The sequence below is a fragment of the Dipteris shenzhenensis genome, chromosome 16 (genome assembly GCF_047967505.1).
Source record: "Dipteris shenzhenensis isolate YYH24624 ecotype China chromosome 16, Dip_SZ_1.0, whole genome shotgun sequence".
Taxonomy (NCBI): domain Eukaryota; kingdom Viridiplantae; phylum Streptophyta; class Polypodiopsida; order Gleicheniales; family Dipteridaceae; genus Dipteris; species Dipteris shenzhenensis.
Window position 1 is genome coordinate 28,814,140 of NC_141611.1, and position 16,342 is coordinate 28,830,481.

Below are 16,342 nucleotides of genomic sequence, written 5' to 3' on the forward strand. Positions count from 1 at the left end.
GATAGTGTTTACATACTTAGCCCACGTGGGCATGCCCCAAGCATCATGGATGAGCAAGATTGCGCCTGCCCACGTTCTAGCTCATGGTCCAAATGCATTCAATGTAGGGCATGTTTCCCCGCAACACAGATGCATGCAACAACTTTATTTAGTTCACACACAAATTTTTGAATTGGATGCGATGCTCGTTAGAGCAGTTGGGTGTGAGATGGAGTCCAAGAAAAATCCATGGATGCATTTTGCCACCTAGGTGCCTAGCCAATAACGAGGCCTCGAGAGGCGTTATTAGGCGAAACCTCTGCAGCTCCGCCTTTTGATTTTAACAGCTCTACTCGTCATTGGCAATCTTCACTTGCCGAACCATTTGCGCTATCACCATTGTCACTCGTCTTCGTCAACCTTCACCATGTTTGCCACCTCCCTCGGCCTATGGAATAGTAGCATCGGGCACCCTCACCATTTTTGTCACCATCACCATTTTCATTATTGCGCATCTGGGCCCTATGGAAACAGCAATGTCGGGCACCGTCACTATTTTCGCCACCATCACCATTTTCACCAGTCGTTGTCAGGCTTCACCATTTTCACCAGTCGTTGTCAGGCTTCACCATGTTTGCCACCTCCCTCACCGAGTGGGCGAAATGCGATGTGTGGTCGCATGTGGGCTTCTGTGGAAAGAGAAGCAACACCGGGCGCCCATCCCGCATGTGGGCCGTGGACATGGACCTTTCTAATAATACCCACATACATACATACATACATACATATAGAGAAGAGAAGAGACCTCTCACCAAACTTCCTTGTGAATCTCTGTTGTTTCCACTGTGGTTGAGCTCCTGAGCGCCATCGCCATGGTCACTCTTCGCAGATCTCGTAACCCCGTGCACATCGTCTCCCTGTGGATCAAACGCCAGCCTCCCAAAATCAAGACCTTTCTTGCCGTCCTCGCTGCCATCTTGGCCCTCGTCTTCCTCCGATTCATCGTCCACGACCATGACAACCTCTTCGTTGCTGCCGAGGCCATTCACGCCCTCGGGATCTTGGTTCTCACCTACAAGCTCACCAAGGAGAAGACATGCGCATGTAAGTTTGCCAGCTCCGGATTCCTTTCGGGCGGCCTCCTTCTTGGATGGCTTAAAAGTAATCCAATTGTAAATTCTAGTCTTTCCAGGTCGAAAAACTGTCTTTTTTGTGTGTTGGAAGTTGGGGTCGAGCTATCCATTTAGCTCAATGGTGGCTTGTTTTGCCTCGATTTTACATGGCATCTTTGTATTCGTATCTTGGATCTCTAATTTGGCCACCAACGGCCTATTCACTGTACATGATTGTCTGAGTCTTCTGTCTTTGCACCTTTCTATGAGAAGATGAACTTATTATTCGCGGACTTAATGGGAGCCTGCAGAGTTGCTTACAACTGTTTCTAACTGTTGTAATGCTGTATTTTTTTAAAGCACGAATCAAGAGGCATTGCCGTTGAACGGCCGTCGTGATATTTAGTTTTAGGGGGAGGAAATTGTCTTTTGGAGGTTCTGCAATCACCGGAGCGTCTGGCAGAATGTCCATTTTTTTGTCTTTCTCAGATGTCAGACTTCTAGACCTCCTACTTGAGTCTGAAGCTCGAGCGTGCATGAATTTTATGTTCTTTTTTGTTGTTTACAGGCTTGTCTTTGAAGACGCAAGAAATGACGGCTATCTTTTTAGCTGTGAGGCTTTACTGCAGTTTTGTCATGGAGTATGACATACATACGCTCCTTGATACAGCAACCCTGATCACGACATGTTGGGTGATATATATGATTCGATACAAGCTAAAGTCAACGTACTTGGCTGACCAGGATAACTTTCCCATCCATTACATGGTATAAGCAAGAAACCTTACCAACGTAGGCAGCGGTTCAGAAACAGTTTACTAGTCAGGAATGCAAGAAGTAATTGTGTGTTACTGTGCAGATCATTCCTTGTGCTGTCCTAGCTCTGGCCATTCATCCCTCGACAACGCATCATCTGTTGAACAGGATTCTCTGGGCTTTCTGTGTCTACTTGGAGGCTGTTTCGGTCCTGCCTCAGCTTCGGGTCATGCAAAATACAAAGGTATTCAATCTCTCACGAAAGATTCTCTTTCCGTTTGGCATAACCCTGGTCAAGTTACTGATGCTCCAGAAAATTCATATGTGAGAGAATTACATTTTGGAGAGACCAATGAATGAAGCCCTGTCAGAGGATGTTTACCTTTCAACTTTCATGGTTGCACGTTTGCAATTGCGTATGGGTACTGGCAGGCATATGGAGAGTTTAATATTATCATTGCCTTACGGGCAGTATAAAACCAGGCACTCTGATTTCTTGTTCGTTGGAAAATTTGGACTCTTTGGTTTGCCTTGCTTGATCTCGCAAGTGTCATAGCCCTGACATCTTTTTCCTCTCTGCCTTTTGACTCATAACCCAAAATACAGTGCTCACGCGCATTCATTCAGTCTGCTATGTCTGGTGTGATGGGGTTTCATTTGTTTTGTAGTCTTCTGTTGTTATTGCATGCTCAGAATTCTGTACCTCCCATGTACCCAGGGGGTGAACACTGCACTGTTTTTTTGTCCTGCTCGAGAGCTGAACATTTCCCTGCACTCATTATAGTCCACACATGCACATGCACATGCACATACATTATTCATGCATCCATCCATCCATCCATCCAATCCATCAATTTCACACATGTTGGCGTGCGCGCGCGCACACACACACACACACACACACACGCACGTGCTTGCGTGTGCGTGCGTGTGCGCATTGATATGTTTATGTGCGTGCGGCATGCACATATGTGCACACACACAACACAAAAAGCAGATAATTTAGAATCTTGTGAAGTATACTTCTGTAAATAAAGGCAAATTATCTTGATGATTTTCGTAGATGTATTTTGGGTCAATGAAGGATGGACTTGTTTCTAGTTCTTTTGCATCCTTGAGGGTACTGAGAATCTGTAAGTGCAGTGCAGCACATGAACACTTTTTTGAGTTTAATCAAACTTTATTTGATAGATTTGGCACCTTTAGGATGGCTTAAATAATGGGGTGAGACTTCTGAAGTTGGAATTGACTGAGACCTGATTCACTTTACAAAGCAGTGCTATTATTTTTAATATTTGAGCGAAGATTGTTTTGCTGTCATGTCCAGGTGGTCGAACCTTTTACAGCACATTATGTCTTTGCTTTGGGAGTTGCAAGATTTTTGAGTTGTGCCCATTGGGTTCTCCAGGTATAATAGCTTGTTTTCTTTGTAGGATTAGAGTTTGATATATATGATAAACATGAACAACCTGAATATTGTGGTTTACACATTATAAAAATGCCTCACATTGACTCATTTCTGATTTGGCAAAATATGGAGTCATTTCTTCCCTATTCCATAGATTTTCCTGCCTTTGTTCAACTAAGGAGTCTTTTATCACTCAATGTAGTAATTTGATCACTTTACTAATACACAAGCGGTATAATCTAACAAAAATAATGAAAAAAATACGCAGAATCTTAGATATGAAGTCTTTTGTCTATGGTGTATCGGCCTTGGGCGTGTTTAGAATGATTGAACATAAGCTGAAAACAGAAAGCGGGGAGCTGAACAGCCTGTTCTTCTTTTAGTTTCAAAAGAGAGTTTAATTGAGTATGCATGTGCTTTCTAAGTTGGGATTGTAATTTTGCATCTTTGTAGGAAGCGGTACATAATTGTACAAGGTTCATTTAGTTTTTTATGTTTTAAATAATTCATTCATTCTGTAAATGCTCTCTTTCGTTCCTACATGAGAGAGAGAGAGAGAGAGAGAGAGAGAGAGAGATGATTGTATTAAAGTCCGCGGGAGAGCCTTCAGGGGGAGACCCTTCAGGATCTATGGGACTGGTGATCACTATTAACTAATAGTGACCCCTTACATCCGGGCTAGCTTGTGTGCTAGACCTAGAATCTTATTGCGATGTTCTAAAATCTCTTTCAGGTAGCTTCCTAGCTTTTTGGCTGGCTGCTCCAGCAGACTTTTTAGAGCTCTGCTGTCTCCGTAGCCTTCTCTGATGTTTGTGTAGGCTCTACATCTCAAAAGTACATGGTGTTCATTTTCTACCTCCCTTGTGGGGCAGATTTTGCAGGTCCTTTCCTTTTGGGAATCTGTGGCCTTGCCCATCTACCCTTCTCTACCTCGAGATCATGTGAACTGGTTCTGATTTTGCAGATTAGATGTCGTTTAAATGTTGACATGTCTTTCCTGTTGGAGATAAGTGCACACTAAGTGTATTATTTCCCTAGTCTCAGTTTAGTCTTTGTGTCTTGAGTGTGTGCCATGTGGCACCTCTACAATTATCCCATAAGCACTCTTGCTCTATGTCTTGTACTTTGGCCCATATATTCATGGGTCACATCATTGCAATCTATCTAGCTTGTGTCTTGTCTACACTCATCTACAAGGTAACTCTTTGTCTTTCAATCTTGTTCTTATTTTACTTCTAGTTTTCTAGTTTCTAGCTCTTTCTTGCTCAGTTCTGCCCGCCATTGCTGCGCTCACCTCTTTCAACAGGCCGCACCTCTCCAGCTGCTGTTCGTGATCTGCGCCATCTTCTCCCTTGATGCTCAAGCTCAAGGTCTTGCTGCTGCGAACCATGGAGATCGCCTGTGAGCTGCCCACGTCTTCCCTACGGCATTGCTTTGGAGCTCGCGCTGCCTGCACCTCCTGGACCGCGCCCCTTTCTGCGCCTCTGCCTCTGCCTGGGATTTATTGCGCATCATCTAGAGGCAGCTGCAGATCGACTTTCCTCCTGTTAACGAGCTATTTGCTGCATTCAGTTCTGCTCTTACTTCCTCTTGAAGAGTCTACAAGGTACTATGCATTGCCTCTTTCAGTTTGCTGAGCAGTCTTTTTTGCTGGTTCCTCATGCTTCGATGGGCTGTCACATGCTATGGCCTTGACAAGTGGTGAGCGAGCCGGTTTCTTGGATCTCTTCTTTCATTCATTTATGCAATATTGTAAGGGAATAGACACTGCAGACCTTCCCACATGGCATCTTCTACTCATTCTCTCATGTCTATCGACAAATTCAATGGGTCCAACTTTCATACTTGGCAAATCAAAATCAAGTGCCATCTTATGAAAGAAGGTCTTTGGGACGTTGTTCACCGTGCTGCTCCCGAAGATTCTAACATTGAGCAAGTTGTCACTGCCAAGAACGACAAAGCCTATGCTATCATCTTGCTCGGTCTTGGAGATGATTACATTCATCACATCTCCGACATACAGTCTGCTTCTCAAGCATGGATCACTTTGGATACCCTTTTTGGACCCCGATCTAAAAACTCTAAGATTGCACTTGTGATCTCATTCTTTGATCTACATATGCAGGAAGGAGCTACTATAGCCTCTCATGTCAATTATCTTCGCAGTCTTATGGTTCAGCTTGCATCAGTGAAGTCTCCCATCTCCGAAGATATTGCTATTGCTGTGCTTCTCAAAAGCTTACCTGACACCTATGCTACTCTTGTCACTACCTTCAAGTATCACAATAGTCCTACTCTTGAAGGTATCATCAATGCTCTCCAAGAAGAAGAAAGAACTCAACAACGAAAGGTAACTGACACTGCATTTTTAGCAAAGAAAGGAAGTTCTAAGGTAAGAAAGCCTTACACCCATTGTGGCAAAACTAATCATATGGAGAAGGACTGTTTCAAGGCTCATCCATGCACCATTTGTGGCCGTGATAATCACCGGGAGAAGGACTGCTACTCCAAACCCTCTACATCAGCCCCTGCATCTACCTCTGCCCATGTTGCTGCAACATCTCCATCAGTAGATCTTGCTGTTCCTTCCTCATATGATGAGAAGTGGGCTTTCTGATTACTTCATATTTCTTGTCTACCACTTTGACCACCGATGATGTAGGTCAAGGGGTTCTAGTGTCTTACTCATTCTGCTTTTGGACCTGAGGAGGGAATGTCTCCAAAGTCTATCTGTTTGTCTACAGTCAGTCTTCTGTCTATCTAGTCTTGTCTGTGTGTCTATTTGTCTATCAATCTGACTGTGTTTTGTTTTAGATCCATCTTGTCCCTACCCTTGTGGACCCATATGAGGATATCACCTGAGGAGGGGTGTCTCAGGATCTTTGTTTGTCATGTCTTCTGTCTTGTCTCTCAGTCTATCGGTCTTTATGTCTGTCTTCTAGTCTTGTCTTTCTGTCTTCCTCTTAGTGTCCACTTAAGGAGGGTGTTGGAGATAAGTGCACACTAAGTGTACTATTTCCCTAGTCTACATTTGTCTAGTCTCAGTTTAGTCTGTGTCTTGAGTGTGTGCCATGTGGCACCTCTACAATTATCCCATAAGCACTCTTGCTCTATGTCTTGTACTTTGGCCCATATATTCATGGGTCACATCATTGCAATCTATCTAGCTTGTGTCTTGTCTACACTCATCTACAAGGTAACTCTTTGTCTTTCAATCTTGTTCTTATTTTACTTCTAGTTTTCTAGTTTCTAGCTCTTGCTTTTATATTCCTACATTTCCCGGAGGTATTTCTGCATTCCGTGGCTGTTCATTGAGTTGATTTCTTGTTTCTAAAACTGCATTTTTGTTCCTGGTTTTGCTAGAGTTTCTGTAGCATTTTCGGGTCACAATCTCCCTTATTTCACATGCATCTTCTGGTATATCAGCGGCTGTTATACCCCATGATTGCATCCAATTCATTCCCTCTTTGTGCCAGCCCATGGTTTGTGTAGCTTCTATCGCCTTGTGTGGTATTCTATTGGCGTCCATCTTCTCAACTTTATTGAGGTAAGCCATGAATTGACACAGCGCTTCCCCCTCTAGATGTATCATTCCCGTTTCAGCCAGTAAGGATAGGGTAAGGTGGTTGTGCCTTAACCCCTAGCTTCCCTATCATAAAACGTTTATGTATAATTTCTATTCTGTCCTAGTATGTCCTGGATAGCCCGGGTGCCGAGGGTAGAGCTTCTGTAGAGGATTACCATCTGCACAAGCATGGTGTATAGAAACTTTCTCATTTCCTGATTCCACAGATGCGCCTTCCTGCATTTATTTTGGAAGCTATATAGAGCTTTTAGACCTCCCAAAATCCTTCTTTCCACGCATGCATTCCATTTGTAGTTGTCCTTGAAATCCAATCCTAAGTATATATATGAGTCGACTGTTTCCGGGGGATCTCCTCCAAATGTGACATCCAGTTGTTTGTTGTGTGTCCCGATGACCATTACCTTTGTTTTGTCTGTATTTACTTGCATTCCTGAGTGTTCGCTGAAATCTCTCATCGCATCCAAATGTGCTTGCAAGCTTTCCTTATTCTTTGGGAAGAAAACTACATCATCTGCATAGATAAGCATTAATAAAGCATACCCCGCAATCATAACCCCTTCCGTGCTGTGCAATAATTGGTTCCTTGTGTATGTGTGGTGTTTGATTTGTTATCTTAGCATTGGTTTATCTTTGTTCCCTTGTGTTTGGCATTAGTGTTCTTTTGTTTTGGGTGTGTTGTGGATATTTAACCCAATTCAACTCTCTCTCGCTCTCTCTTTTCTTTCCTTACTTTTTGTGTTGTTTCTTTGTTTTTGCTATTGAAAATTTCGTTGTGGGTTGGGATTTCAAAGCTTAGTAAGCACTGTGGGTTTATCCAAGAGATTTTGGAATCTTTTAAAAGCCAATTGGTAGCTTATGCTTGGGTACTGATGAGAAGTTGAAGCATAAGTGTAGCTTTGCTTACTAAATATTAAAAAAAAAACTCATTTACTTATAATTTTGATTTAAAGTTGGTTACAAACTCCCTTCTTTCCTTTGTTCATTTGCTTGTTTTACAAAAATTTTAATTTGTAAAATTGGATATATTCTAGCCTTATGAGGGTATACCATTGTATTTGCCCTCTTTTTGGCCTCATTAAATTTGGGGCTTTTGCCAGATTTTCTATTTTTTGCAGTGAACATTGCTTGACACGGTCACATTTGGGTCAAATTTGCATTTTCCCCTTGATTTGGGCTGGAAATTTGCAGAACATTTACTTGCAGACATTTGCTGTCATTTTTGGACAGCCAGCTCTTCGCAGTGATAGCCTTGAGGCTTTTGGGTTTACAGGTCTCTTCTTTTCAAGGTATCCCATTTGCAATGGTTGGCAACAATCATGATCTATTTGGCATTCTTCGTGAAGATGATAAGTTGGATGGTACCAACTATCCGATGTGGTCTTATCTCATGAAACATATTCTTGTTGCAAGGCATTTTTTGAATATTGTTTCTGGGATTGATCCGAGGCCAGCCAATGCTCCAGTGGTTGCTCCTACTGCTGGTCCCTCTGCAGAGGGTACTCTTGTTGATGCCTTATCCTCTAGCACCCTGCTGCTGCTCCTCCAACTCAGGAACAATCAAGATGGGATGCAAGAGATGCAAATGCACATTCCTGTATTGCTTTATCATGTAAGAGAATCATTATTCCACACATCCGGTCTTGCAGGACAGCAAAGGATGCTTGGGACAAATTGGCTTCTCTTTATCAGATTCGCACAATGAGGCACGTGTTGCATATTTAAGAAGGCAATTGCAAGAAGTCAGTATGAATGAAGGTGACTCTATGGATGCATACCTGACAAAGGTCAAGGATTTCATGGAACAACTTGCCAATATTGATGAGGTGGTGCCAAATTCTCAGCTTGTCAGTACCACATTGAATGGACTGCCAGATACATATCAAGGGTTTGCTACAGCCCTTCGATTAGTGGCCATGGGTAATCGAGACCACTACTCTTTTGATCAGCTAGTCACTTTGCTTTTGCAGGAAGAACAAAGTCGTGCTAATAGACAAGCCATTATTTCTGATCATGCATTTGCTTCACAGCAGACAGGAAGAGGCAAGGCTTCCAAGCCTATGGGCAAGCCTAAATATGGGCCTAGTAGTGGCAATTCCTCCAATGCATCTAAAAATACAGTAGATAAGTCAAAGAAGAAAAGATGCAACTATTGTCGCAAGCCTGGACATGACATTTCAGAATGCAGGAAGCGCGTTGCTTCGGAGAAAAAGAAAGGAGGATTGGCAGTTAATGCCTCACATGCAATTGAGTCCCACGAGCCAGCAGATGCTTCACATGCACATGCTCTCCAGGATGATTGGGCGTGGACTGTCCATTGCTCCTTTGATCCCTCCCAAGTTGATGCATTCTTTACTGCTAATGATGCTCAGTCTTGGTATTTTGATAGTGGTGCTTCCAAGCACGTCACATCTTGTAGACAATTGTTTCATTCCTTAGCTGATGCACCTCGTGGGGGAACTGTCACATGCGCTAACAATGCCTCCTATGTTGTAAAGGAATTGGAGATGTGCAGCTCACATCCATTACAAGCCATCCTGTCACTCTGACTAATGTTCTTTTCGTGCCTGGAATAGAAGTCAACTTGATTTCAGCAATTGCCACTTCAGGTTTCAGAGTGATTTTTGATGGATACAGATGCCTAGTATATGATCTTCGTGATGACAATGCCATAGTTCTCACTGGCACTTTGAAAAAGGGGCTTTATCACCTTGATGATCACTCAGCTGCACTCCCTATTGAAGCATTTGCTATTTCAGATTCACAGCTTGTTGAAACTCATCTTTGGCATGAGAGAATGGGTCATCTCAATTATACAGCTCTTGCCAAGTTACATTCACAGGACATGGCGAATGATGTACCTCAAACTCAAACAGTTTTCAAACATGTGTGTGAGGGTTGTCTTTTGGGTAAGATGCATCGGTTTCCTTTTCAAAAGAATTGTCCAAAACTCTCACAAAGGAAAATGCAGCTAGTGCACAGTGATGTCTGTGGCCCAATGAGGACAAATGCCATTGGGGGGTACAAATATTTCATGACTCTCATTGATGACTTCATAAGATATTGCTGGGTATATGCTTTAAAAGCCAAATCTGAAGTGTTCTCATGCTTTCAGAGGTGGCTGAATATGGTTGAGAATGAATCAGGATGCAAGCTTGTCACCCTCAACACAGATAGGGGGGGGGGGGAGTATATGTCAAAGGAGTTTGATGCATTTTTGTCTTCACGGGGAATTGTTCACTCATGCACTACTCCTTACACTCCTCAGCATAATCTTGCTCCTGAAAGGAAGAACATGTTCACTATGGAGATGGCCAGATGCATGCTTAAGGCTATGTCCTTGCCCAATAAATTTTGGCTTGATGCTGTAATGTGTGCCAACTATGTGCTGAATAGATCACCTACAAGGGCATTGAAGACTGTTACACCTTACGAAGCATGGAAAGGCAGGAAGCCTTCACTTTCACACATGAGAGTTTTTGGGTCTCTTGCATATGTTCATGTACCATCTCAGCTGAGACATAAGCTTGATGACAAGGCAATCAAATGCATATTTATTGGTTACAGCCGGGAGAGCAGAGGGTATAGGTTATACCAACCAAATACTGGGGAGATTATTGTCAGTAGAGATGTAATCTTTGCTGAACATTCGGCTTCTCCTCTTGTGGACTGCAAAGCTAAGCTAGAAGTTGACATGTTTGATGCCTTTGACTCTTGGTTACCTCTTCCTTCCTCGGAGGGAGACTTTGACCAGCAACATGAGCCTCCTGTAGGCCCTCCAACAAGCAATGATCAGCCTGTATCACATGCTGATTTGTAGGTTTCTCTTCTAGCACAAAATGATCCCACTATTCATGATGCAGTGATTGAAGAAAGAGCTGTTAGTAGACAGCAAAGGCAAGTTCCCAGATGGCTTCTTGATACATTAAGGGACTGCAAACAAGATCAGCCTTTTGCTGCCCGGACAAGATTAGGGAATAGACAGATGCATGGTCACTTTCTTGAATTTGCACTCCTTGCTACAGCTTGCAATGAAGAGCCTTTGTGCCATAAAGATGCTTTTGACAGCAAAGAGTGGATGGATGCAATGAGAGCTGAGTTACAATCGATTGCCAAAAATGACACATGGGAATTAGTAGATTTCCCTCCCGGCAAGCATGCCATTGGTACCCGGTGGGTCTACAAATTAAAAAGGAAATCTGATGGCAGTATAGATTGACACAAAGCCCGCCTTGTTGCAAAAGGGTATGCCCAACAACAAGGCATTGACTTTGAGGAGACCTTTGCTCCCACATCCCGGATTACTACTATTAGATGTGTCAATGCTGTTGCAGCCCATCACTATTGGCAAGTGCACCAGCTTGACATCAAGATTGCTTTTCTTCATGGGGATTTGCAGGAAGAAGTTTATGTGACACAACCTCTTGGCTTTGAGATTGTTAATTCTGAAAATAAGATATGCCGGCTTAGAAAAGCCCTTTATGGTTTGAAGCAGGCACCCAGGGCATGGTATGCCAAAATTCGTGAGGATCTACTACAGCTACACACTTTTCGGACCTGGTTGGAACCGAGTGAACTCCCAGTGAAGCTTAGCTTCTACAGAGATCACTTCTTACATATCACAGCGGAGGGTTTCATTGACCCACCAGGATACACACAGATTCACCTACCCCACTCGATGAGGATCTCTCTTGGGCAGTTCCGGGTCTCTTCACACAGACTTTGCATCGAGAGCGGCAGAGCAGAGCGACTACCCAGGGAGCGGCGCATATGCACACTATGTGACATACAGGAGGTTGAGACAGAGGAGCATTTCATCTTCAGGTGTCCTGTGTACTATGAGATCCGAGGACGTTTCCACTGCCTCTTCAGAGATAGTTATGGGATTTTAGCCCATTTCCTCTCCTACCCAGACCAGCGGTGTTTGGCAGGTTTCATTCATGAGGCACTTAGACACCGCGAGAGGATACTCCGAGCACGGAGATAGGAGCAGACTTCTTCCTTGGTTGATCCCTCTCAGAGCTCTATCATGGAGTTCTTTCAGCTAGATCACATGGACCCCAATGAGACGAGACCTCGACATGACCGTGACTCGGAACCCGTGACCTGACAGCTCAGACAGAGGGTCGACACACAGATCACACTTGGAGACATCCCCTCCTTGTTTAGAGTTGGAGCCCGACCGACGGGGGTCACAGTAGCCCTGGTTAGACGTAGAGCTACGACCAAGAGACGTGCCAGGACCGCACCTCTGAGTGGCCGACAACACTTTATTGCCGACTTCATGCCTCCACTGCCTCATCCATCTTGATATCTTGCTGTTGCTGGGGATGATGATGATGCTGAGATTGATATATAGTCGACCACCGACATCACTATGTTGTACTTAGGACTTAGTACTGCCATTCTGCATTTTTGGCATTTTGCATTTGCATTGGTATGGACGCTCGTTTAGTAGCTCCACTACCACACCTGGTTGTAACAGGATTTTCACAGTCTCATAGACCCATCGGTCTTCCGAAGACTTTAATAAACTTTTTTTCTTTCTTTCTTTCTTTCTCCCTTGGTTTTCAGAATAGCCCCACAGAGCCCACTCTTTATGTCCGTGGGAGTGGATCTGATTTTTTAGTGCTGATTTTATATGTGGATGATATGCTAATCACGGGCCCAGATACTCAACATATTGCAGCTTTCAAGGCTGATTTGCAGCAGGCTTTTGAAATGTCAAACATGGGACAGCTACACTATTATTTGGGCATTCAGTTTGCTCACGTTGAGGGGGGTATCATGATGTCATAGTCCAAGTATATTGGACAACTCCTTGATCGTTTTCAGTTTGAGGATTGCAAGCCAATCTCTACACAAGTGGACCCTGGCTTCAAATTTTCAGCTCATGATGGGAGCTCACCATGTGATATCACTCTTTACTAGCAGGCTGTTGGCTGTCTCATTTACTTATGTTACACGAAACCTGACTTACAGTATGCAGTATCTCAGCTCAGCAGGTTCATGCACATGCCCAGTTTACAGCATTGGCAGGCAGTGAAGAGAGTCTTCAAATATGTTAGAGGCACTCAGGATTTAGCCCTCTTCTATGGTGATCAGGGTTCACTTACCATGCATGCTTACACAGATAGTGACTGGGTAGGTTGTTCCGACACCAGAGTGTCACACACCGGCAATTGTTTTTTGCTTGGCAATTCATGTATCTCTTGGCTTAGCAAGAAACAACCAACAGTTGCCACATCTAGCTGTGAGGCTGAGTACAGGGCAGCCTTCACTGGTACAGTAGAGTGTGTCTGGCTTCGACAGTTACTTATAGATCTTGGTATTCGCTAGACATTCTCCACTATGGTCTACACTGACAGCTAGAGTGCTTTGGCCATTGCGCGTAACGCAGTGTTCATGCGCGTACCAAGCACATTGAAGTTCACTATCATTATGTTTGAGAGCGGTTGTCAGCAGGAAACATAGAGTTGTCCTACCTTCCCACAGAGGACAACATAGCAGATATGTTTACAAAGGCACTTCCTCATCCCAAGTTCGAAGTCTTCCGATAGGCTTTACACTTGGTTCCCTTTGTTATATGATCTGACATACCTTGTACATTCATAGGTGGCTATATCCTTTTGGATGAACATGTGCCACCATGACCAGAAAATACCAAGTATTCTGAGACGTTTCCATAATACTTCAGCCCATACCATGGAGGGGGGTTTGTAGGCCATCTTCCCCCAGTTCTAGTGGTGCCCTATGGGCCCTGGTATGTGCCTTGTAGGCATAGTTATAGGCACTCTAGTGTTTTAGTGCCTTTTATGCCACATAGGACATTTAGTCCTATGTGACACCTAGGACACTTAGTCCTAGGGTCTACCTTCAAGTACCATGTACTTCTCTTTTCATTTTTTATCTAGTTAACGTGATGGCTGATATCCATCAACTCTTGAATCTTGTGCTTGCTCTCTCGTTTATCGACCCTACATCAACCTCTTTCTTCTCCAAGATGCCCAACATTGGATGCAAGGGGATTTGGTCTGGCAATTCCTATCAGTATGAAATCTGCCAGATCATATGATTGTAACACCAACTCCATCATTACCCGCCAGACGCTGTAATTGAGCCCATCCAACTGCAGGTCAACTGAGAACGTGGGCAACACTAGAATTCTAGTCTTGTCCTCTGCCATCTCGGACAAAGTCGCCATGTCGGAGTGAAGAGAGAGCTGAACTGAAAGAGAAGGTAGATGGGGTAGAAGGGGACAGAAGGTTGAAGAAAGAAGAGGGATGGAGAAGAGGATGAAGGGGTGAAAGCCCAATGTCCCTTCACTCCTTGTTATCCGTCCCTCCGGAAAACGTCCTCTCTGATCTGAAAACACCCTTCAAAGTCACCCCTTGCTGGGCACCCGAACAGTCCGCTCCTTGCACAGGCTCCTCGAAGACACCTCCGAACAGCACCCTAAACCTCCTCTTTGTGTGCTGGCTGAACACTCCCTCCGCTCCTCGGGTCTCAAGCCAACTGTGGCTCTGATACCATGTGAGAAGTGCAGCGGAAAAAAACAGAAATGGAGAGAGAGAGCATGCACAATGGGCTGCTCAAGAGCCGGGAACACTGCTCAACAATCTCCACAACTGAGCTGAACAACATGGAAGAACTGCTCCACCCCAAGGCTGGAAGGACTGCTCCAGAAGATGGAAAACAAGGGGAGGAGGGGGGCCTATATATAGCCCCTGCCCCCCCCCCCCCCCAGTCGGTCTGCTAGCAGGGCTGACCAGCCCGCTCTGTGGGGCGACCTGCATGGAGGGTGGGCTGACCCACCTCTAGGCCCTGCCTATAAGGGACTGCCCATGGCCTCTCAAGGGGCTGTACCCACCTGCCTACAGGGCCGACCTGATCTGTCCTCTGAGAGGCTGTGCACACAGCCCTAGAGGGGCTCACCTCCTGCCTCAAGCAGCCTGCCAAGGGTGGGACAGCAACACCAAAGGGTGGTCATACAAGCCCCCTACACAGGCCTGACCATGGCGCCTCAAGAGGACATGCCAGAGTGGCCTATCCTACACTACCCTCACAAGGGGCGGGCACACCCACAACACAAGGCCCTCTCTATCCTAGCCTCACACTAGGCGGGCACACCCACAAGCAAGGCCCTCTCTCGGTGACATCAGGAGATGTTGGCCTCCAACAGCGGGATGTGCTGAGTTTACAGAAGTGGGCTGGGTTGAGAGGAGAGGTGCAGAGCGGGCTGTGCTGAGCTTGGAGCAACGCTTAGAGACACACAGAGAGAGAGAGAGAGAGAGAGAGAGAGAGAGAGTCATTATGTCTTAACTTTTGTTTGGTATGCAGGTCTTGGATAGTCATGGCTATCTATTGACAGCGTTGGGACATGGCTTATGGCCTTCGATGGTGCTTTTATCGGAAGTTGTCCAGACATTTATCTTGGCAGACTTCTGCTACTATTATGTGAAGAGGTTTGGTTTCATCTTTTCTAGCCAGCAAACATTATGCAAATATTGGAATCGACCCTGCTTTTGTCTTTTATGCCTATGCCTGCCTGCTTACTGCACCTTTACCACACACACACACACCCCTTCACGTGGCTCAACCCTCCCCCTTTCCTCTCCTCTGGCCAATGCATGAATACATATACGAGTTAAAGAGGGAGAGCACCATAGTAAAATGAAACAAGCTGAACTTTTGAATGAGACTAACTTCCGTACTGTTTTCGTAAATTTGCCAGTGTGATGGATGGTAAAATGCTGGTGTCCTTGCCATCCTAACTCCACAAATTTGTGTGTTGCTCAAACATGGTTAACAGTGTGGTGGAAGGTCAAACGGTTATGCGATTGCCATCTGGAGTCGTGTGACATTCATGGAGGTGGAAGCTCCAGCTAAGGCGTGAAACGGACGTACGTTTGCAAGGAAATGTGGCTTGCCACACATAAACTATCAAAAGTATGTACAAGTATGTCAAATGACATCGGAGCTAGAATGGTTAGACGAAGGTTCTCTTGCTGTTAGGTGAATGTTCTCTCATTAGAAGTTAATTTATTGTAGCTCAGGCATGCATGTCTCAAGGTCTTATCATGACAAGACAAGGAATCAGATATTACCAGCTGCCGTTTTCCACTGCCTCTAACTGGCAGGGTTTAATTTGCCTCTGATCTTGTCTGCTAGGCTGTTCATCGTTGATTTTGGGATATGAAAAGTTTTTTGTGCTGTTTTAAGACTTAATCACGTTTAGGCTCCTAGAATACATGGAGTTCCTCAACTCTGCATGATATGACAAGCATACTGCCCTGATTCTGCCAATCAGGCTGTTGAACTAACAGGTCATTACTCCGAGGTCATGCTCGTTGCACTCTTGGATAAAAATGTTCTGATGAATGCGAGCGACAAAACATTGACATAAGTTAAAGATGGTTTAGAATATGGTCGAGAAGTACACACTTTGGAAGCCCACTTTTTTAAACGTCTGCAGTTGTTTTGGGGATATTTGAAGCTTAGTGA

General features: G+C 44.6%; 1 protein-coding gene across 2 annotated transcripts; it reads left to right on the forward strand.

Moving 5' to 3' along the window:
• The first annotated feature begins 791 nt into the window (after positions 1-791).
• LOC147892795 (uncharacterized) lies at positions 792-15,985 on the forward strand. 2 transcript variants are annotated; one of them, XM_087387078.1, is made up of 6 exons: positions 792-1,083; positions 1,660-1,859; positions 1,951-2,091; positions 3,175-3,255; positions 15,179-15,303; positions 15,651-15,985. In XM_087387078.1, the coding sequence occupies exons 1-6, from the start codon at positions 852-854 to the stop codon at positions 15,697-15,699; spliced, it is 828 nt and encodes a 275-aa protein (XP_087243204.1). In that variant the 5' UTR covers positions 792-851; the 3' UTR covers positions 15,700-15,985. The 2 variants fall into 2 exon arrangements, with proteins under 2 accessions (XP_087243204.1, XP_087243205.1); XM_087387079.1 differs by having other exon boundaries at positions 15,573-15,711.
• The last annotated feature ends 357 nt before the right edge of the window (positions 15,986-16,342 follow it).